Here is a 23,948-nt window from a genome sequence, read left to right as displayed (position 1 = left end):
GGTTGCTGCTGCTGTGTAGCAATGCAGTACCACATCTGCCAGCACCCAGGAGACATACGGTGACGGTTACCTGAGCGGGCTCCACGCTTGCTGTGGTATGGCGTCTGCACAGGTAACTCAAGAAAAAAGGCGCAAAACGATTGTCTGCTGCTGCTTTCACAGAGGGAGGGAGGGAACGGGGGCCTGACGATATGTACCCAGAACCACCCGAGACAATGTTTTAGCCCCATCAGGCATTGGGATCTCAACCCAGAATTCCAATGGGCAGCGGAGACTGCGGGAACTGTAGGATAGCTACCCACAGTGCAACACTCCAGAAGTCGACGCTTGCCTCGGTACTGTGCAAGCACTCCGCTGAGCTAATGCACTTAATGCACTTAGAGCACTTTCTGTGGGGACACACACACTCGAACATATAAAACCGATTTCTAAAAAAACGACTTCTATAAATTCGACCTAAATTCGTAGTGTAGACATACCCTTAAAGTAACTGCTGTATGCACAAATGCAAGTCCTAAATCAAGACCCCAGGTTTTTAAATAGTGTGTGAAAATAAATATCCCTCCTTTGCTTCCTATAGCAAGTACATTCTAAACCAAGTTAATTAAACTACAGAGGACAAGACAATGTCTGAACTCAAAATTTTCATCATCTCTCCCCCTCAACATCAATATAATGAAGAGTGATCTACGAGGATAAAAATGAAAGATTCATAGTTTAAAAGCAAAACCTCCCAGTTCATAACACTTACCCTGTGCGCGACTGTCCAACTTTATCACATATATCTAAGATGAGGCCCCAGTCCTCTGCAGTATTCATCTCACTAGTTGCTTTCTCTGGTTAAAAAAAAAAAAAAAGAGTAAATAGACCAGAATAAACTTCTTGTTCTCATATATGTGAAAGTTTAACATAGAACTGCCAAGATTTAATGCTGTAAGATTTCTGTTAAATGCCAATGTTTGATATCACCCTGCTTTTAATTAATTTCTTGAAGGAGTTCTTACAAATTTGCATTTTACACACATGTATTTTTTACTGTTGTATCAAACATTAAAATATTCAAACATTCACTTGGTGCCCTAGTATTTGAATTAATAAGCTAATGTTTTCTGTTTGCATTTCAAACAATACTCAGAATTATTTTTATATTCAAAGAAATATATCAGCTTTCAAGAAAATTTTGTGCACTCTTAGTTCTTGGTCTGCAAATGAATTCCAAAGGCTACCACTTCCCAGGATACTAGTATACTGTTTGCCACATCAATACATCCTTGTGCCTCAGCAATTCAGCCACAACATATTCAGTAAGACAAAGTTAAACAAACACCTGTCAGGAATGGTCTAGATAATACTTAGTCCTGCCATGGGTGCAGGGGACTGGACTAGATGACCTCTCGAGGTCCCTTCCAGTCCGATGATTCTAATATGCTGCTGTGTCTTGTCCTTGCCTGATGCTTGTTTGTAAATATAGTTTTCTGCAGTTTCACAATCTGTAGGTTGTGGCCTCCATTAGACTGCAATGGATCCACAATGGGTTCAAGGATAGGTTAAAAAAGAGAAAAGTCACCCCAACTTTTAGCTCCCCAACCTCAGCTCTGCCCTGGCTGATTTCTTTAGTGGCCTCTTTCCAGCCACAGAAGTCTGCTAATCCCATGATAGCCAGGCAGGAGTCCAATAGCTCAGCCTTCTCTTTCCTCCCAGTTTATCCATCTCTCTGATTAGGCCACACCACCAAGCAGCAGCAGCAGCAGAGAGGAATAACAAAGAGGCTGAGCAAGCAGGAAGCAGATTCAGCTGCCAGACAAGCAGGAGCAACAAATCAACATCTCCCTCCACAGCAGGTCACGTTCAGGCTTGGGCGGCCGGTGGATAATGACACCATAAAGGAGAAACAAGGAAACTGAGTTTTTCCCTCTAATTCTGAATTGAGGAATCAATCTGAATCCTGAGGGAGTTTATGTCACCACTGGATGACACTAAAAAAACCTAGCTTGCAGTCAGGGAAGGCACAGTTTCCATGATTCTGTGAACAGAAGAGTAGACTAGGAGAGGGTTTCTTGGTTCCCCCTTCCTGGCCCTACCTCATCCAACTTTATTTCTGGTCTTTTAATTTAATAGCTGCCTCAGCAAATAATCCCATGCCCCAGGGAGGCTTTCTAGATAATTTTCTGAAGGGAAGCAAAGTTTTTCCGGGAAAGACTCATTAATCTATTCCAGCAATTCAGTGGCTACAGAGAGGAGAGACTGTGTCAGTGAAACCTCCTGTCTCCCAAAAGTCACGTAGAATATCCATCTTTGAGCCCAAAGCTGTGGGCCTAAATTTCTGCAAGTGAGTTTCTCTGTCCTGCATGCAAGCTGACTAAGCCAGTTGTTGTCTCACTCTGCTAGGGTAGCAAAAGTTTCTTAAAGAAAAAAATAACACACCCGAATAAAGCTCTATTGCAAGAAATACAACTGAGGGTCCCGTCACCACCCAGAGTAAATAAAAAGTAATGATTTTTTAAAAAATTTAAAAAAAAAAAAAACGGATTTTTTTTTGTCGGATTTTTTTGATAAAATGCTTTTTGAGGAAAAAAACCTATCTAAAGATAGTTTTAATTAAGATACATTATAGCTCAAAGATATCTCATTATGGAATAGGGATTATAAATTCTAATTCTATAGTATGAGACAATATATTCATGTAATGTTTAAGAAAAGTTTTGTAAACGAGTTCCATTAGTTCATGGATTAGGGACCCGATTTAATGGAGTTCCAGGGGCTTCTGTATAGATTATTTAGGTTAATCTTTCTATCTACCCAATGGAACTCAGTGCTCAGTCTAGAAGATACCATCAGAGATGCTTAGTTTTGCAGTTTGAGAACTGTGGATTTGTGTCTCCAGGGATAACATGCTTGTTAACAGCAAAAATGTTTTTTAATAAATAAATAGAGAGAGAGGTGAGAAATAACAGACCTCAACCCTACTGGCCCTCCGCAAATTTGTGTACACAGAGTCAATCCCTTACCTCTCTCTAAAAGTGCAACGTTTCAAAAAGTTCAATGAATAGAAGATTGTTGGGGGCAGAATAGATCTGGACAAGGAGAAGAAGTCTGGAGATAAATGTGAGAAGGGAGGGACAGGCAGTAGAAAGAAAAGTGAAACTGTTTAAGGAGCATATTCCAGAAGTCTTGAGATCTTTCTGAGTGTAGCCTTCATTGATTTGAGATCTACCATACTATTCTCTCACTAGAAGGGAAAATCTATAATGACAGCAGGCCATAAAAGAGACCCAGTTTGCGAATATTTTAATGAAGTTCCTCCACCTGTGGGTAAGACAGGCACGTGTGCAAAATGCAAACAGTGCAACAAATAAATGCAATGCCTGGTTGTCCAAATGAAACAACATCATGAGAAGTGTTCCTTCTCAGGAGGAAGCTGCACTGAAGTCGAAGATGATGAAAGGAACATGTATGAACATGCAGGATCTTCAGGCTGGTAATCTTTTCTATTTCATACTTCTTTCTTAAGAACTTCCTGTCTTCCTTCTGGACTATTCTTGAATTCTCATGTTTGAGCAAAAAATATAGTTGTTACTCTATGGTACTATAATTTTAGATGCAGTTGTGATAAAAAAATAAATAGCTGAAATAGGCAGATCTTACTTTTACAATTTCACCTTTAAAGTAAAAAGAAAAGGAGTACTTGTGGCACCTTAGAGACTAACAAATTTATTTGAGCATAAGCTTTCATAAGCTACAGCTCACTCTCTAAGGTGCCACAAGTACTCCTTTTCTTTTTGCGAATACAGACTAACACGGCTGCTACTCTGAAACCTTTAAAGTAGTACTGAGTGTCAGTGAATGCAATGAGTAATACTAAATGATCAGCATGGTAATAATAATTAAATAACTGCATTGACTTATTTTGTTTAGGAGAATTCATCCTCAACATACAGGATACTGAAGACTATCCATCTTCAAGTTCACCATCATTTTCTATAGTTTCAGAGTTATCTGCCAATGATAGTGTTTCAGTCACATCATGTATGTCACATAACCACAGTATATCACCTGTAGCAAAAAGAAAAAAAAAATCTCCATCATCCAGAAACAACCATAGATACGTTTGTGATAAGAACCAGCAGATTACAAAAAGAGGTAATGGATGAAAAAATTGCCCGGTTTGGTCATGCAACAAACTCTCCTTTCCGTATGATTGAGAATGCACACTTCATTAACATGGTTCAGTCAGTAAGACCAGGATACAGTCCACCCAACAGAGCAGATGTTGCAGGCAAATTGCTGGATAAAGTGTATGAAAGAGAAATTGAGCAGCGTGCAAAACGTCTAGAGGGTAAAATTGTGAACCTGAGTCTTGATGGGTGGAGCAATGTCCACAATGATCCTGTTGTATGTGCTTGTGTGACAACAAAAGAAAGGAATGTCTCTTACAGAAACAATACATCAGGAAATGCACACACATCAGAATACTTACAAGAAGTAGCAGTAAAAGCTATAACAAACTGAAAAAAAATTCAAATGTTTAGTACGCAGCTTGGTCATAGACAATGCTGCAAAATGTATCCAAGATGAGAAGAAATGTAGAAGAGAGTCCCAAGCTAATAATATACGGTTGCAGTGCTCATTTGACGCACCTCCTAGCCAAAGACTTCAGTGTTCCAGAAATAGAGGCTAATGGTGTTGAAATTGCAAAATACTTCCGTAACAACCACTTTGCAGCAGCTTCTCAGAAAAAAGTGGGATGAACCAAGCTAACTCTCCCACAAGACATGCGATGGAACTCAGTAGTGGACTGTTTTGAGCACTGTATCAAGAACTGGCCTAATCTGATGACAGTTTGTGAACTAAATCGTGAAAAAATAGATGTGCCATAGCTGTGTCACAGCCTAAGTTCTCAACATTGGGCTTAAGAGAAACGTTGAACGCATGCTGAGTACCCTGAAGCCTATTTCTGTAGCCTTGAACAAAATGCAGGGAAATCGCTGTTTTATTGCAGACACTGTTGAAATTTGGAAGGAACTGAATGAGATCTTAAAAAGAGAAATATGCAATGACAGTGTTAAATTACAAGCATTAAAAAAAAAAATTAATGGGACAAGCACTATCTCCAGCTTATTTTCTTACAAATATTCTCAAAACTTGGTACCAGGGTCAAATCTTAACTGCTGAAAAAGAGGAGTTGGCTATGACATGGACATTCAGCAATCATCCCTCCGTAATGCCAACTATAATAAACTTCAGACCTACAGGTGAACCATCCAAGAAATATGTTTGCTGATGATGTTTTAAAGAAAGCCACACCAGTGAACTGGTGGAAGTCACTTAAGCACTTGGATTCGGAGACTGTTGAAGTGATAATCTCACTTTTAACAGCAGTAGCTTCTTCTGCTGGTGTAGAAAGAATATTTTCTTCCTTTGGACCAATTCATTCCAAATTGAGAAATCATTTGAGACCTGAAAAAGCAGAAAAGCTTCTTTTTCTTTTCCAGATTATGAACAAACAGGAAAATGAAGGTGAAGACGACTGAGTTAGCTGCAGAAGCCAATATTTTAAGTTTCTCATGTTGACCTAGCTAAAATAGTCTATTTAATTTTTGTTGTTTTTTTTTAAATATTTAACTATTTTAGTTAAAAACAGTTTTAACAAAAACAAACCTGATTTTAAAAAAACGTGAACGTTTAACTAAATTCAAAAATTCATATGCTTGTTTTGTAAAAATATTATATGTTTGCTGTTGAAGAAAAAAAATCCAGAATACATAATGTTGTTGTTTTAGTTAAATAAAACAATGTAAATGGCTGGTGATGTTCTCCTCGTAATACAGCATGGCAAAAAAATCCTCCAAATATTAATGATTAACCTGTTGAATTGGAGATAGTTCACTTCCCAATGACCTCATAAATATCTGCTTCAATTCCCTTTGGTAAATGAAATAACCAAACAATCATTCATTTTGTGATATAGCTGTAAAACTAATCTGAAAAGTTTTCAAAATAAATCACTTTAAAAATGTATAGTGTGTACCTTCTAAAAATGAAACCTACATTTATCTCTGAGTTGTGAAGAATATGTATTAAGGTTATAACAACCAACAAGAACGCACTTTTATGTGGAAATCCATGATTAAATCGAGTCTTCCTGACTAGTGATTTAAATCAATTTGATTTAAATTAAATCCACCCTATGACACCACCTCTTTTAATTTAGCCTTCTTGGGCTGTATTATGCTCTCAGATAGAATATTCTAAGGACAAACAAAATAGTGCGAGATGTGGCTGTGGAAGTCACTTTTCTGCATGCTGCACCCCACAAGGCAAGAATCAAATGGGAATGGAAGAGAATATAGAAAAATCCTGGATGGCAACTGATCATCATTGTGCCCGTCAGATCAAGTAAGAAGAAGGGACCCAAGATCTGTGCTGTCTCAGACAACAACACAGAAACTTATTTGACATGTCTTGTAGGCCTGTTGACAAACTTCTAAAGTACACATTCAACAAAATTATGAAAAAAAATGAATAAGTTGTGGCTGACAGTGCCACACTGATATCCAAAATCTTTTATAGTCCCAAAACTAAGAAATGCTGGCAGACCATTAAACTATACCAGCCCACCTAAAAATCAGCCTTCTGGGGGGAAAAAAAGCTGCTACTGTTATAGACATCGCCTAAGATTCCTACAGTTGGAAGATTAGAGAAAATATTGCTCTATTTTTTTATCTTGTTTATCTTAGCAAAAGGGGAGAGAAATGTAACACAAGGAACAGCCAGGAACACACAAGGACAAGATTAGTATCCAATTTTTATCACTGAGATTTCAAGTTGACAATCTCCCTTTATATAAGCTTTTAGGAAAAGTAATCTATTCTATGTCCTCAGAGAAAATATTTGATTCCTGTTAGAAATCTACAAGTCAATCCCACTCCAGGAATTTCCTACAGATTTCCATTATTCCTGCCAACAAAAGAAAAAAAATAAGAAAACATATCATCTCCTTCAATACCTAATGTACCATTGTAAAAATGTCTTTATAAACTTAAGACAAAGCCCAATCAAAAACACGAATGCATGGTAATTTGAATGCCAATGTTACAAATATAAAACATGGCACCCTAACACAAGGTAACTGACATAAATGAATCCTGGCCTGCCAGTATCTCTCTTACATTTGGAACTAATTCAAAGGATTATAAAGACTGTACCATAAACATACCTCCATCACTTAATTCAACCAGTTATTAGATGTACTCGTACAGATTGGAGATATGCATATTACCACTATATTGAAACTGCAACAAACACGTCACAAATACTTATCGCTATTTCTTTTACAAATGAGAAAAGAGACTCTCAGTCTGTGTATCATTCTCCTCCACACTGCCCCACAGCACTGTTTCCTATCTTCTCGCATATTTTACTCTTCTTTCATATACAGCTTAGGATTCTCCCCGTTTTCAAAGCACTGTACAATTGCCCTTATTAACTCTTCATACACCCTATGGTCTTCCCAAACTTCTCTCCTTCTTGTTCTGACTTTTACCATTCCCAACTTTGTTGCTTCTTTAGAAGTCTCCTAATTAACATGTGCCAAACATCCTCCCTTATCTCCTTAAAGTCATTTTTCCAAAACTACTTGACACCCTTAAGGTTATTAGTGAAAAAATCCACACACAGTTAAAGAAATCATTGAGTCTTTGGACTGCCAACTCTTCAGGGTATTTGTTTAGTATTTTTATCCTTCTGAAAAGCACTATATATATTTATACTCCCATTATATACTCCATAATCCTCAATATTAAGGCTAAGCAAACCATGGAAAATGTCAGAAAAGCAAAAGGATAGACAATTTAAACCTACTCTTTCCATCACCACCAGCTTCCCCAAACACACTGCTAAACATACCCAAGATAAAAACAAAACAAAAAAACCCTCCATCCAGGATCTCATGCATATAATTACATCTTGAAGAAAGTAGAGGCACCAATATCCTATACACTGGACAAGTGTTTTCAAACCTTCTGAGGGACAACATATATGAAAAATAAATCCCAAACACGTAAAACCAAAACCACTCAAATGTTCAGCACCAAAACACCTCACAAGGAAGTATGATTTAATAATTATCAGATGCCTCCAAGCTCAACATGCACATAAAGGCATTTCATTTTTATGCATAGTGCAAACAAACACCCGTTACAATACTTTTAAATCACAGAGTACAAACTGACTACCCAAATGCCAAGGGAGACAGGTTTCTGATAATCTAGAGAATCTTAAATGTAATTACCAGATGCTGGGATCAATAATTTTATTTTGGATAATTAAGTTCGTACCACAGTATTAAAAAGCCAATCCTTACAGACACATAGGATATCCCGGAATGAGTAAATTGATCGAGAGCATTTATGAGATACTTACAGACTGTAATCAAGTCACCAGTTCTCTTTGGCCAAAAGAGCTAATACAACCCTGGGATGCATAAACAGGGGAATCCAAATAGGAGTAGAGAGGTTATTTTACCTCTCTATCTGGCATTGGTGCAACCACCATTGGAATACTGTGTCTAGTTCTGATGTTCACAATTCAAGAAAGCTGTTGATAAACTGGAGAGGGCTCAGAGAAGAGCCACAAGAACGATTAAAGGATTAGAAAACATGCCTTACAGCAATCAACTCAAAGAGCTCAATCTATTTAGCTTAACAAAGAGAACTGGTGACTTGATTACAGTCTGTAAGTATCTAGATGGGTGACAAATATTTAATAATGGGCTTGTCAGTCTAGAAGAGAAAGATATAAATACAATCCTTTGGCTGGAAGCTGAAACTAGATAAATTCATATGGGAAATAAGGTATAAATTTTTAACAGTGAGAATAATTAACCATTGGAACAATTTACCAAAGGTTGTGGTGGATCCTCCATCACTGGCCATTTTTAAATCAAAATTGAATTTTTTTTCTAAAAGATATGCCCTAGAAAGTATTTGGGAGAAGTTCTAATGGCCTGTGTTATACAGGAGGTCAGACTAGATTATCACAATGATCCCTTCTGGACTTGGAATCTATGACTTCAAAATGAACATTGGTGTAGTAGAGCCTATTACATCAGATGGAAGTGGCAAATGCTGTAAAAGAAATGAAAAATAATAAAAGACCTAGGCCCAGATGGAATCCTTACTGATGCCTGGAGAAACTTTGGAAAAGAAAGCATCCATCTGCTGACATCCCTCTTCAACCATGAGATGGGAAAAAGATACCAAATGCGTGAAGGAAAAGTATCTTGTTGGCAATATGTAAGAGAAAAGGTGGTGCTGGCAAATGTACAAGTTATGGAGGTATAAAGCTGGTGAGTTATACAACGGAACTGGGGGACAGAGTCATTGATAAGACGTTAAGAAGTGAAGTAGATATTAGCGCAAAACAATATGGATTTACGCGAGGAGAGTCAACAATAGATGCTGGTGTTACACTGAGGCAACTAGTGGAAAGATTAAGAGAGAAAAGGAAAAATATTCACTTGGCGCTGATTCATGTGGACAAGGTCTTTGATCGAGTTCCAAGGGCAATCATCTGGTGGTGGATGAGGGAGAAAATGGTACCAAAACTTTATGTGCGGCTTGTTCAAGCCAACTACGTAGGTACAACATCAACAGTCAGAACTTCCAGTGGTGAAACAAATGAACTATCAGTAAAAGAGTGCATCAAATATCAGCAATGAGGTCTTTCTTATATATCCTCATCCTGGATACCGCCACAAGGAATATACAGAAGAAAACATCTTGGTGCATGCTGGTTGCAGATGATATCATTATATGCATTGTCTGCCAGTATTTCTAGAAGACCCCTTGTTAATAAAAGTCACACTAGTTCTTTTTCCTAGCACTAACCAACCTGCAAAATATTTACAGCAAGGGACTGGCAATGAAATACAGAATCATCTTCAATTAAATTGTTCCGATGAGTAGAGACTACAGACCAACACCACATTGTGGTTGTTCAGAGTAGACTCCCTATCACTGGTCATTTTAAAACAAGGATGGTATCTCAGTCAACACAGCACCAATGACTGAATTACCTCCATAACTTGGGCGGGGGGGGGGGGTAGAATTTAGAGACATTGGCAATATAAAGCAGGTTGGAGGGCAGCTGCTAATGCTGCATGGGTTCTGTGTATAGAAGATATGATTTGTACTAAACTCACTTAAAACAATGTCTTCACTTATTCCACATTTCAAAAAAGTTATAAACGTTTACAGCTAAGACAACTCAAGTTCCCTCATTAGATTAAATCTAAATTAATCTCAGTTTAACAGCAGTTGACACTCAAGACAACCTGGGAATACCGCCATTGCTATAAACCACTGTGATATTTTGACACCAAAAAGGCCTCTGATGTTGTAATTATAAATCTTTTGAAGTCTTGGGTGGGAAATGGAGGAGTAAAGAGAAAGTATCCAAAGTCACTTTTGAATTCAACTTGTTTGTCTTCTGCTTCTGTGATTGCAAATTATCTGTCAAAGCAATGTCACCTCTTCACTGCTACTCATATCCCCTGTACTGCCATTGTTATGAAATCATCATCAGGCTATTGGCTACAAAGATAAGATCTCACAACATTTTGGTACCAAGTGTTTGCAAACTATCACTATACTTGTATGGTGTCCTTTCCCTTTGTCTTGTCTATGTAAGTATAAGCATTTTGGGACAAGGACTGTATTACTCTGTATTTGTATGGTGCCTAGCACAATAGAGTCCCATTCTCAGAGGGCCACTGGGCACTATCATAACAATGTCCAAAAACCTTTCAGTAAAGCAAGTGGGAGTTGTGGTATCAAAGTATAGGTCACTACATATTTCCAACAACCTCCACAGAAGGTCACACAACCGATCTACTCATGCAGCTGACTGTTGGTACCATCCACATTAAATACGCTAGTATAAGCCTCTCTCCTACCTTTTGAATAATGTTTCTCCTTCCTTCCATAACTAAATGTTTTTCAAGGATCCTGTTTGTCTCAATAAACAACCTTATTTAACCCAGTTACACTGACCACTAACAGATCCCTTTAACCTTTTTTAAACCCCATTTTCACAATAATCTAGCACACCCATTCACCATGTTGTTCTAATTAGATGTCTTTACCAACTCTAGTCCACAGAGTAAGTGTCTTGCAAGAAAGCACTGGAATTCAAAATTGAACTCTAGGACTGTCACTGTGGTTAACTATCATTTCTTCTCTGTCACTGTATTGATCATTGCAGCACCAAGGACATTCCAAAACAGACAAGAGACCAGCAGTCAGGATGCAGTGACAGAAACTCTTACATGCCTGAGCTCCAGTAAGAGAAAAAATCAATTACGACTTATTTCTGGACATAAAGATATGAATGGGGACTTGGACTGAACATACAGTATAGGCTGTGTTCCCTGTAAGCTGCGTGGTTGGGCGGCCGCCCAGGAGAGATTCAAGTGCTGTGCAGTTGATTAGCAGAGCCACGTGTGTTTAGGTGCCCACCCCCCCGCCGCTGCTTTGCAGCCATGTTGCTCCTGCAGCTGCCCCCAGGACCCTCCTGCTGGCTGTGCAAAGCGTGGGGGTGATGGGAAGGAGGGTGCTGATATCAGGGTGTCCCCCTTCCCCTCCCAGAGCCCCTGTACCCCATCTCCACAGAGCAGGGTAGAGGGGACAGGGCTCAGGACTCTCAGCAGCTCTGAGGTCTGAACGAGCCTTCGGGTGAGTGAGTGCCTTAAAGAGACAGCACATGGTCTCTCAGAAACTTCCTCAGCAGACAGCACACAATCTCTGCCTCTCTCACACACACACACAAACACACACAATCTCTCCCCTTCCCCCCTCCCATGTACCCCATCTCCGCAGAGTGGGGGAGGGGTGACATGGTTCAGGAAGAGGAGAGCTTTCAGTGAGTGCCTTAAAGAGACAGCAGATGGGCATCTCCCACTTCCCCAGCAGCCAGCACACACAGTGTCTATGTCTCACTCACACACATGCACACAGAGTTGTTGTTGTTACTTCTTGGTACTTCCTGCAATGCACACATATTCTCTGTAATTTTATTCCTTCGAAGTGTTTTATTTTAATTTTTTTCTGGTCTATGCATTTCATAATTTTTATTTCTCTTACACTTAAATTTAATTCTTTGGGTAGTGAGTTCTAAAATGCCTAACTTGTCCTGGCTGGAGTAATTATCCCTATTGGTAACTTTTTAAAAATATATATTATATCTAGTTTTTTTTCTTTCTGCTGGTGGCGCACAGCCGCACATTACCTTCGTGCACATAACAAAATGTATTCCACACATGACTGGAAAAAATTAGAGGAATACTGAGAATAAGAAACACAAATTAAGGGGCAAGATTCAAACACTGGACTGATTCAGGCAGAAGAACAGGGAGCCAACGCAGCACTATTTCTGAACAAGAGGGAAATGAAAAAAAGTTATAATTTTAAAATTTCAACAGACAGAAGAATCAAGTCGAGAGCATGCTCCTATGCCTGCAAATAATCATAATATGATACTATTTACTGGACCCTACTCTCCAGGTCCCGCATCCATGTCCCATGCATTCCATCCCTCCCAATATACCTTCAAGTGACATCTCTGATATGCAGGTTGTCAACCATCACATCATCTTTTGCGGTTGCATCAGATGTGTAAAATTTCCACTCTCCTGTGGCTACCAATCCATCTGGTGATGTTTCCAATGTAGCGGCTCCTCTCCTCCTCTCTCTTCTTGCTTTGCCTGTGAACATGCCTGGTAACATGAGTGGTGGAATCGAGTCACTCTGTGATTGGTGAGCAATGTGTCCACAGAAAGATGTTATTCTCTTACTTAGGGTCTCAAGTAATTGTGTTCTTTTTTAAATTCATCCTTCTCATCACCTCATCATTCATACTTTTGGTTATCCAGCTAATTTGAACATTTTTCTTTCAACCTCACAGAAGACTTTGAAAGTTGTTGAATGTATTTTCTGCAAGCTATATCCTTCTCTTGATTTCTTCACATATCATTGGTCCCACATTATTTAAACTCCTTAAATAGGAAGAACTATACAGTTGTTTCACCACCTGACCACAATAGGTGCTACCTATCTTGTACACTTCTGTGTTTACTTATTATCATACTTATCTTCCTAACACTGATCGTCATTTCACGTTTCTTGCTGGCATTATTCACAGCAATAAGCATTTTCTAAAGTTCTTCCCTACTAAAAGCTATGCAAACTAGGTCATCAGCGTATCTTATGTTGTTGATGTATATGCCATTGACCTGTTTGCCCCACTTGGCATCTTCTAAACTTTCCCTCATACCTTCTATGCATACGTTGAATAGCTACGAAGATTGGATGCAATGCTGGTGTACAGATTTATTGATGCTGCAATACTCAGATATTTCAGTTTGTTCACACTGCTGCTTTCTGTCTGGCTTTTTATTAGCTACAGATCTCGGAAATCAATATTACATTCTTCAGGAATATGTATCAACTTGTCAAGCTCCATTTTATCAAATGCCTACTTAAAATCTATAGTGCACATATACATTTCCCTTTACACATCTATCGCACACTCATATATGAACCTCAGGGCAAAAACTGCCTTCCTTGTGCCTATTTCCTGAGTGGAAACCAAACCAACTTCTGCTAATTCTTGTCTTTAGCTGTCGATGCATCCATGTGCCAACGATTTTCAATAATTGTTCAGTGTGATCAAGCTTACAGTCTGATGCTGTTCACATTCTCTACCATTGTTAATCTTTGGTAGAGGAATGAAGATGGATCTTTCATTGTGGGAACTAGAAAGAGCACTAAAAAGTATAAAGAGAAGGAAAGGAGCTGGGGAGGTTCAAATGCTACAATTCCTGAATGGAGATTCAAAAACTTACCAGCTAAAACTTTGCAGTCACATATATATTATATATGTATACATACATATACATTTACATACACACACACTTCTGGATGACTTCCCAATAAATGTACTTTGTAAAACAGTACAACATTCTATTGGCCTTTTTATTGAGAATATATAATCTAGATTTGCAACTGCAGCTGGTCTGAATGTTTGTTTATAAATCAGACTCTGGAAAAAGGACAATTAACACTTCAAGCATACTGTTTAATGTCAATAAATCATCAATTCACTCATCCATAAACTTACTCACCATAACTAATACAAGTCATTACTTAATCATGATAAAAATAAATGCCTGCGATCATCAATAGTAAAATCCCACCACAAGTGTAAAAAAGCCTCTAAGAACTCCTTGCCATAAAACCACCAAAACAACATGAAATTTCTCTAGCAACATACATTAGAGCAAAGAGCAGTTGTAGTTTGGGCAGCAAGCACACTAGTATGCTATGCTAATTTAAGTTAGCAGCCTCAAGTGCAACACCTTGTCCAAACTCCTGGCTCCTCACTCTATTGTTCACTAAGGACCTCACTTTTGCATCCATCTATTAAGCAAAATGCAGCACATCGATATAGTTGCTGCACTAGTAACCAAACTGTCATGCTAAGTTCGATATCACCATCTTGCTTTCAATCTCCCAAAACCACACTCCACTACCGTCTTGCAGATACCAAATGTACAGTTGAATCTGCATCTCTCAGGAATGGAGCAAAAATTGATATTAAGATCCTTCAGAAAATTAGTAAGGATAAAGACATAAATGTCAATGTTTTTCATTGGGATAGAGTCCCGCACTGTACAAGTCCAGAATTTTGTTTCCTTAAATTCTGGCATCATACACTTTGCCTAGCCACCCTGTGTACTCATACAGGAATCTCCCACAGTGATTTATTAAGGCTTGCATCTGCACTGAGTAGTACCCTTTTCTGTTAACATACTCCTGAATTTGTTGGTGGTGCAGGTACAGACAGATCAAAAAATGAGCATTTAGATTCTATCAAGAGATATTGCACACTTTGGGAATCAGAACTGATTAAATCATAGAAATGTAGGGCAGCAAGGGACCTCATTAGGTCATCGTGTCCAGTCCTCTGTACTGAGGCAGGGCTAAGGATTATCTCTAGACCATCCCCCACAGGTGTTGGTCTAACTTGTTCTTAAAAACCTCCAGTGATGGCAGTTAGGAGGTTTTTCCTAATGTCTAACCTAAATCTCACTTGCTGCAATTTAACCCCATTACTACCTTGTCCTGTCCTCGGTGGGTAAGAAGAATAGTATATCACCCTCTCTTTACAACAACCTTTTCAGTACTTGAAGTCTTATGTCCCCTTTCAGCGGTCCCTTTTACAGACTAAACAAACCCAGGTGTTTCAGTCTTTCCTTATAAACCATGTTTTCTGGACCTTTAATTTTTTTTCTCTCCTCTGGACTTTCTCCAATTTATCCACATCCCTCCCAAAATGTGGTACTCAGAACTGGACGCAGTACTTCAGCTGAAACCTTATCAGTGCTGAGTAGAGTGGAAGAATTAATTCTCATGTCTTGCTTACAACACTCCTGCTAATACATCCAGAATGATGTTTGCTTTTTTTGCAACAGCAATACATTGTTGATTCATATTTAGTTTATGATCCACTATAACCTCTAGATCCTTTTTCTGCGGTACTCCTTCCTCAGTAGCCATTTCCATTTTGTATTTATACAATTGATTATTCCTTCCTAAGCATAGTATTTTGTATTTATCCTTACTGAATTTTATCCTATTTATTTCAGACCTTTTCTCCAGTTTGTCAAGATCATTTTGAATTCTAATGCTGTCTTCTTAAGTGCCTGCAATCCCTCTTGGCTTGGTATTGTCTGCAGACTTTACTAGTGTACCCTCTATGCCGTTACCCAAATCATTTATGAAGATACTGAAAAGAATCAGACCCAGGACAGCTCCCTGAGGGAGCCCCCTCAGTATGCCCTTTCAACATGACTGTGAATCATTGATACTCTCAGAGCTTTACAACCAGTGGTCTCCCCTCCTCTCCCACCTTATAGTAGGTGTGCCTAAACTATATTTCCCTAGTTTGGTTGTGAGAAGGTCATGTGAGAGAGTATCAGAAGCCTTACTAAAATCAAGATATCTGCTGCTTCCCCCTATCCCAGGGGTGGCCAACCTGAGCGCAAGAAGGAGCCAATATTTACCAATGTACATTGCCAAAGAGCCACAGTAATACATCAGCAGCCCCCCATCAGTTCCCCTCCCAGCGCCTCCTGCCCACTGGCAGCCCCGCCAATCAGCACCTCCCCCTCCCTCACTTCACCTCCTGATCAGCTGTTTCGTGGCATGCAGAAGGCTCTGGGAGAGAGGGGGAGAAGCGAGGGCATGGCAGGCTCAGGGGAGAGAGCGTGAATGGGTGGAGTGGGGGCAGGTTCTGTGGCAGAGCCACGGTTGAGCAGTGAGCACCACCTGGCACACTGGAAAGTTGGTACCTGTAGCTCCAGCCCCAGAGTCAGTGCCTATAAAAGGAGCCGCATACAAACTTCTAAAGAGCTGCATGTGGCTCCGGAGCCACAGGTTGGCCGCCCCTGCCCTGTCCAAAAGGCCCATTACCCTGTCAAAGAAGGATATTAGGTTGGTTTGACATGATTGGTTCTTGAGAAATCCATGCTGTTACTTATCACCTTATTTTCTTCTCATTGTTTACAAACTGACCTATTATTTGCTCCATTATCTTTCCAGGTACCAAAATTAAGCTGACTGGTCTCTAATTCCCTGGGTTGTCCTTATTCCGCTTTTTATAGCTAGGTACTATATTTGCCCCTTTCTGGCCCTCAGGTATATCTTCCATCCTCCATGAGTTCTCAAAGATAATTGCTAATGGCTCAAAGATCTCTTCAGCCAGCTCCTTAAGTATTCTAGAATGTATTTCACCAGGCCTTGCTGATTTGCAGACATCTAACTTATCTAAATAATTCTTAACTTGTTCTTTCTCTAGTTAGTTTCAGACCCCATTTACACTGATGTTTGCTATGTTAGTCATTCAATCACTACTAACCTTTTTGGTGAAAACTGAAACAAAAAAGGGGCTTTTAATACATTGGCCACTGCTGTGTTTTCTCTTATTGTCTTTCCCTCCCCGTTAAGTAATGGGCCTACTCTGTCCTTGGTCTTCCTCTTGCTTCCAATATATTTGTAAAATGTTTTCTTGTTACCCTTTACGTCCCTAGCTAATTTAATTGGGGGTGGCGTGCTTTTTTTGGTGGGGGGGAGGGTCTGTTTTTGTCCTTAGCCTTTCTAATTTCTTTCCTATATGCTTGTGTTATTGTTTTTATATTAATTCCTTGTAATTTGACCTATTTTCCACTTTTGTATGACTCTTTTTGAATTTCAGGTCACTGAAGATATCTTCATTAACCAGGGTGGTCGCTTACCATACTTTCTATCTTTCCTTCGCATTGGGATAGTTGGTTCTTGTGCCCTTAATATATTTTTAAAAACTGCCAACTCTCCGGCTCGTTTTTTTCCCTTAGACTTGCTTTCCATGGGATCTTACCTCCCAATTCCCTGAATTTGCAAACGTCTGCCTTCCTGAAGTCTATTGTCCTTATTCTGCTATTTTCCCTCCTACCATTTCTTAGAATCACGAACGCTGTCATTTCATGATCATTTTCACCCAAGCTGCCTTCCACCTTCAAATTTTCAACCAGTTTCTCCCTCTTTGTCAGAATCAAATCTAGAACAGTCTCTCCACATTGCATTTTCACCTTCTGTAATAAAAAATTGTCTCTAGTACATTCCAAGAACTTACTGAATAGTCTGTGCCCTGCTGTATTATTTCCCAACAGACGTCTGCCGAGATTTCAGTAAGGCATTTGATACAGTTCCACATGGGAAATTATTTGTTAAATTGGAGAAGATGGGGATTAATATGAGAACTGAAAGGTGGATAAGGAACTGGTTAAAGGGGAGACAAGTTGTACTGAAAGGTGAACTGTCGGGCTGGATGGAGGTTACTAGTAGAGCTCTTCAGGGATCGGTCTTGGAACCTATCTTATTTAACATTTTTATTAATGACTTTGGCACAAAAGTGGAGTATGTTAATAAAATCTGTGGATTACACAAAATTGAGAGGTTTTGCAAATACGAAGGAGGACTGGAATATCGTACAAGAAGATCTGGATGACTTTGAAAACTAGAGTAATAGAGATGGGACGAAATTTAATAGTGCAAAGTGCAAGGTCATGCACTTTGGGATTAACAAGAAGAACTTTTGCTATAAGATGGGGATTTATCAATTGGAAGTGACAAAGAAGGAGAAAGACCAGGGTGTATTGGATGATCACAGGAAGACTATGAGCTGTCAATGTGATGCAACTGTGTAAAAGGCTAATGCAGTCCTAGGATACATCATGTGAGGTATTTCCAGTAGAGAGACAGGGAAGTGTTAGTTCCATTGTACAAGGCACTGGTGATACCTCATCTGAAATACTATGTGCAATTCTGGTCTTCCATGTTTAAGAAAGATGAATTCAACCTGGAAGAGGTGCAGAGAAGGGGCTACTAGGATGATCAGAGGAATGGAAAACCTACCTTTGAGAGGAAACTCAAAGAGCTTGGCTTGTTTAGCCTGACCAAAAGAATGTTGAGGAGAGAAATGATTGCTCTGTATACATACATGAGATGGATAAATACCAGGGAGGGAAAGTAGTTATTTAAGTTAATCACCAATGTTGACACAAGAACAAATGGCTATAAACTGGCCATCGATAACTTTAGGCTTGAAATAAGATGGTTTTTGACCATCAGAGGAGTGAAGTTCTGGAACAGCCTTCCAAGCGGAGTAGTGGAGGCAAAAAACCTAACTGGCTTTAAGACTGAGCTTGATAAGTTTATGGAGACGAAGGTATGATGAGACTGCCTACAACAGCATGCAGCCAATCTGCATCTGCTATTAGCAATATCTCCAACGGCCGATGATGGGACACTAGCTGGGGAGGGCTCTGAGTTACTACAGAGAATTCTTTCCCAGGTGTCTGGCTGCTGGGTCTTGCCTACATGCTCAGGGTCTAACTGATCAACATGTTTGGGGTTGGAAAGGAATTTCCTCCCAGGTCAGATTGGCAGAAACCCTGGGGGGGGGTTTCACCCTTCTCTGCAGCATGGGGTATGGGTCACTTGCAGGTTAAACTAGTGGACAAAAGTGAATTCTCTGTAACTCAAAGTCTTTAAATCATGATTTGAGCATTTCAGTAACGCAGCCAGAGGTTATGGGTCTATTACAGGAGTGGGTGGGTGAGGTTCTGTGGCCTGCAATGCATAGGAGGTCAGGTTAGAGGATTATGATGGTCCCTTCTGGCCTTAAAGTATATGAGTAGTCTTGGTAGTTGAAGTCCCCCACCACCACCAAGACCTGTGCTTTGGATGATTCCCTGTGCTTAAGTAAATTTGTGTGTCACCTGTGTGGCCAAACTTCATCACAGTATGTCAGTCATGCCCGACACAAGGTGTGCTGCCTAGCAGCATCTTCACTACCTGAAAGGAGCATGCCACAAACATGAGATGCTCTACACCAGCGGTTCTCAAACTGTGGGTCAGGACCCCAAAGTCGGTTGTGAACCCATTTTAATGGGGTCGCCAGGGCTGGCCTTAGACTTGCTGGGGCCTGGAGCCAAAGCCCCACTGCCCGGGGCCAAAGCCCGAGACTCACAGCTCTGGGGCTGAAGCCCAAGCCCCACCACCCCAGCCCGTGAAGCTTGGGCTTTTGCCCCCAAATCTGGAGCAGTGGGGCTCGGGTGCGGTCAGGCTGCGGTTTCCCTTCCTCGGGTCATGTAGTAATTTTTGTTGCCAGATGGGGATCACAATGTAATGAAGTTTGAGAACGCCTGCGCTACACCAACAGAGCAAGCGGGCAAATAACGAGGCTGCTATAATGAGGCACTCTTTTGTTAACAGGATGTATGTTCCTTCCCGTTGATGATGGATGGCATTTAGAAAACAAGGAGCTTGCCAGCAAGCACCTGGATGACATAAGTCCAGCACCAGATAATATGTTGCAGGCATGAGAAAAGTCAAACAGGGAGGTATTCCTGTCTTGCTGCTGGGTTTTCCTGCACAGACTTGTGTAAGTGTCAGAAGTGTGAGAACACTCACAAAAATGCTGCTGAACCTGTCATTCACAATGATGATGTGTCCAACGAGAGAGATTTTGTAAGTAGACTGTCAGAGTGGGAAATAAAAATGTATTTTACTCAGGGAATAAGCACTAGAGTGCCAAGAGCAATACATAGTTCAAAATGAACACTAGATTTGAATAAGAAAATAAAATGTTGATTTATACAGATAATCACATCAATTCATACCAATCCAGATAAGCTGTCACTGTCTTAAAAATATGTAAGAAACAAATGTCATATACAAGAGGATTCCAGTAAAAAGGTTTGTGTTTTTCTTTTCTCAGTGCTGTTGCTGAGAAAAATATACTGGCTGTCAAATAAAATAGTAATATTTTAGGTATTTGCATAGAAAAAATGCATCAAATGTATTAAATTTATAATTTATCATTAAATGTATCAGTGAGGCTGGTATACAAACACTTCTCTTAAGGGAAAATAGCAAAATGGTCCAGCCTACAGTAAAAGGTTAGTATTGCCATGACAAACAAATTATGGGGTCGAGTAATACTTGCTATACTTGCTACCAAAAGATAGACATGGTAATTTATTGCACATTATCTGTTAGACTGATAATTGTAGAAAATATTGATGCATAAAACATCCCAGCAGGGCAAGAATTTTTAGTTCTTTCATATATTTTATTGCCCATAAATAAATAATTTTCACTCAAATTGGCTGTTTGCAATATTTTTTTCTTGTGTACGACTTCTAAGTTTCTCTGTCCATTCAGTTCTGCCTTTAATACCATTTCCATATACATTACAATCATTTTCAGCCAACTTGGTCCTTTAAAGGGCAAATATTAATGAATTATGGACAAGAACCCTTTGTCAGTATAGTGTCAAATTGTAACTTTGGACGCGCCATGACAGAAAAATCCAGGGTTTCTGGGGGAGAACTTTTAACATGTCTCTCAGGCTATTGGTTATATAAATCTGCAGAGAGTATGTAGTGTCCCACCAAGCTCATTTTCTAAACACAATAACTGGTCTCACCGTACTGCCTTCCAAAATATTACATTTTCCCATAATTCCCCCTTGATTCCAGAAGGCCTTTCAAAGCTTCCCAGAAGACAATGCTGTGCCAGTAGGTACTAGAAAGGAAGTGATGGAGTATAGTGCCTCTGTGGATGTGGGGCAAAAATCGCACCTGAAATAATGTGACGACTGTGCTCACACTGAACCGTTAGTACAATAGTACCAATATAGGTACCGATTCATTAATCAATAATTCAGTTCTCTAGTTCTAAAACCGCAGTCTGTGAAACATTTGCTTGTGGTTCCCAGAAAGCTGACCGATTATAAGGTGGAGGTGTCTGGGGAAGTGGGAGAGTTAATGGGAGCCTTGAATTTTGAAGTCATACTAATATATACAAAATGAATCATTAATTTGTAGTTTATAAGTCCTAAACACAAAAAGTGATGAGTACTGAAGAAACTTGATCCCTGAAATATATTTCATATTTAATAGCACAGGTTTTTTTAGATCATGAGTGGCTTTACTTGCTTATCAAAAGAAGATGAACCAGAGATCTCTACCTTTATGGCAACTAGATCACTGACAGTTGTCATTGTCTTTAAAAGTGTAACTGCCTTTACGTTAACTTACCTGTGTAACATAGTACTGAAAAATTTGAAGCTAATCACTGATAAGAAACCAACCACACAAAAAATCAAATGGGCAGGCAGAAAATAACTTCAGATCATGTATATGTAACTTTACATTTTGGAAAAAGAAAAAGGAGGACTTGTGACACCTTAGAGACGAACAAATTTATTTGAGCATAAGCTTTCGCGAGCTACAGCTCACTACATGCATCCGATGAGCTGTTTGAGTCACGTCAGGCAGATACCAACGCCTCGCTGTCCACAGCGCTCTCACCAGTGAGCATTTCCGTCCCCTTTGTGTGCGTGTCTCTGTCCCTCGTGACGGAGTGCGGCCCCTGAGAGCGCAGCGGCACTGCCAGCAAGGCTCAGCACAGCCCACCCTCGTGCCTGCCCCTTGGTCCCAGCTGTCTCTGCCCCTCCCCCAGAAAACAAAGCCGTGAACAGCAGGGGCTCGCGCGGGGTGGGCTGGCAAAACAAGTTTGAGGCGAGGAGCGGGGGGCAACTCAGAGCGTGGGGAAGGGGCGCACCAGGGCGGATGGTGGCAGACCCGGGGGCAGGCAGCACAGACGGACAGCAGAGTGGGGAGTGCCCGACGCCAGGGGGCAGGCGGCGAGAGCGTTGGGTACCAGACAGCAGGGGCTGGGCGCCCGGCAGCAGGGGCGGGCCGGGGCCGCTCGTGTCTCTGCCACTTACCCACATCCTGGTCAAAGGGGTTGGTGGCGAAGAGCGGCATCTCGAGTCCGCGCGCTGGGGGTGGGGAACAGCCTCTCCCTCCCCTCCCGGTGGCGGGGTACGGTGTGTGGCGTGCGAGTGCGATGGAGGGGCGGGGGAAGGGGACTCTCCGCGGCGGCCTCAGCTCCTCCTCCCTGTCAGGGCATAGCTCAGGAGCCACCCCTCCGTGCTCGCAGAGCATGCCGGGAAAAACAGGGATGCCCACTCCAATGCCTGACCCGAAGACGCCCCTCAGCGCAGGCACAAAGGGCTGGGAGGGGCTCTGCCCTCCCGCTGTGTGATAACCTCGGTGCTTTCACTGCCCCTGCCTCCCCAGGATGGGTCGCTGGATGGGGCGGTGGGTCAGCCAGCAGAGGAGGCCCCTCAGGCGCTCTCAGGGCAGCTATGCCCCTGACAGTCGATGACTGACACCCCCCCGTCAGACTGGAGCAAGTGGGAGCCGGGACTTTGCACCTGCTGGCAAGTGGCCCAGGCAGGGGCGCCTTCCAGCGGGACAGTCCCACGCGCGGGGTGCTGTCCCTTTAAGGCGTCGGGAGGGAGAGGGGCTTGTCCCCTCCCCGCTAGCGGCTCCCGGGTCCTGCGGCGTCCCCCGCAGCACCCGCTCCCAGGCCCCGCGTGTCCAGGGGGGCAGCTCGCGCATCTCAGCCCCGCATCGTAGGGACCACGGCGGCGGCCCCGTGACTGCTGATGCTGACCTGATTTGCACGAGGGATGGGGGCACGAGGCTGGACCGGGTCCTGCCCTTTGAACCACATTGCTGCGGGGGCCGCCGCGTGCTGTGGGCGGAGGGAGCGGCAGCCCCAGAGCCGAGGGCCTGGCAGATGAGGGGCCCCAGGAAGCCTCAGCCCCTGAGCTCCGCTCCCCCCGCTGCTCCACCGTCCCTGCCCCAAAATGGCTTCTACCTGCTCCGTGCCTGCCAGCATCCCCATCTGCTCCCACTGCTGGGGGGGGGGGGGGGGGAGCGATGTGAGAGAGATCACGGACTTTTTCTCACTGTGAAGAATGGCATCTGCGGAGCTGCACCAAACTTGGCGGCTGTGATTAAGTCCCCCAACTTCATCCAATTCTGTCTGCCCCAGGGCAAGCAATTCAGTGTTGTAGGGGCAAGGGGCAAGTAAAATATTAAAAGAAACATCCTCGTCCCCCTTTCTTTGCTGCTGCCCCAAATGGTGAGTGAGTCAGTTTCGTGCCCAGACTGGTATGTTTTCTGTCTTTAATTTTCAAGGCTTCCCTGTGGATTGGGCTGATCTAACACTACTGCTGTTAACTCTCTCACATCTTTGAAATAAATGAGGAAATTAAGGATGGGGTTCAGGGTGGTGACACTGATAGATTATTTCTCGATACAGTATGTATTTATAAATAAACGTGGATTGGCCAGTTATCCATGTGGATTTATATGTAAATACACATTATTCATAAGAACAGCCATACTGGGGTCAGACCAAACGTCCATCAAGCCCAGTATCCTGTCCTTTGACTGGCCAATGAATGGTGCCCCAAAGGGAATGAACTGA

The 23,948-nt window shown here is 41.5% G+C and overlaps 1 protein-coding gene across 2 annotated transcripts in view; it reads right to left on the bottom strand.

Annotated features, from left to right (window-relative positions):
* The window catches only part of STAM (signal transducing adaptor molecule), a 78,881-nt gene extending 56,336 nt beyond the window's left edge, over positions 1–22,545 (bottom strand). For both annotated transcript variants that reach the window (XM_074946023.1, XM_074946024.1), the window contains exons 1-2: positions 22,393–22,545; positions 752–836 (exon numbers count right to left, since the gene is read on the bottom strand). In XM_074946023.1, the coding sequence (XP_074802124.1) occupies positions 752–836; positions 22,393–22,432 (125 nt within the window). In that variant the 5' untranslated portion in view covers positions 22,433–22,545. The remainder of the gene's footprint in view (positions 1–751; positions 837–22,392) is intronic.
* Positions 22,546–23,948: the final 1,403 nt, after the last annotated feature.

The sequence above is a fragment of the Natator depressus genome, chromosome 2 (genome assembly GCF_965152275.1).
Source record: "Natator depressus isolate rNatDep1 chromosome 2, rNatDep2.hap1, whole genome shotgun sequence".
NCBI classification, from domain to species: Eukaryota; Metazoa; Chordata; order Testudines; family Cheloniidae; genus Natator; species Natator depressus.
Note: the sequence above shows the minus strand (reverse complement) of the source record. Positions and strands in the feature narration are given on the sequence as shown.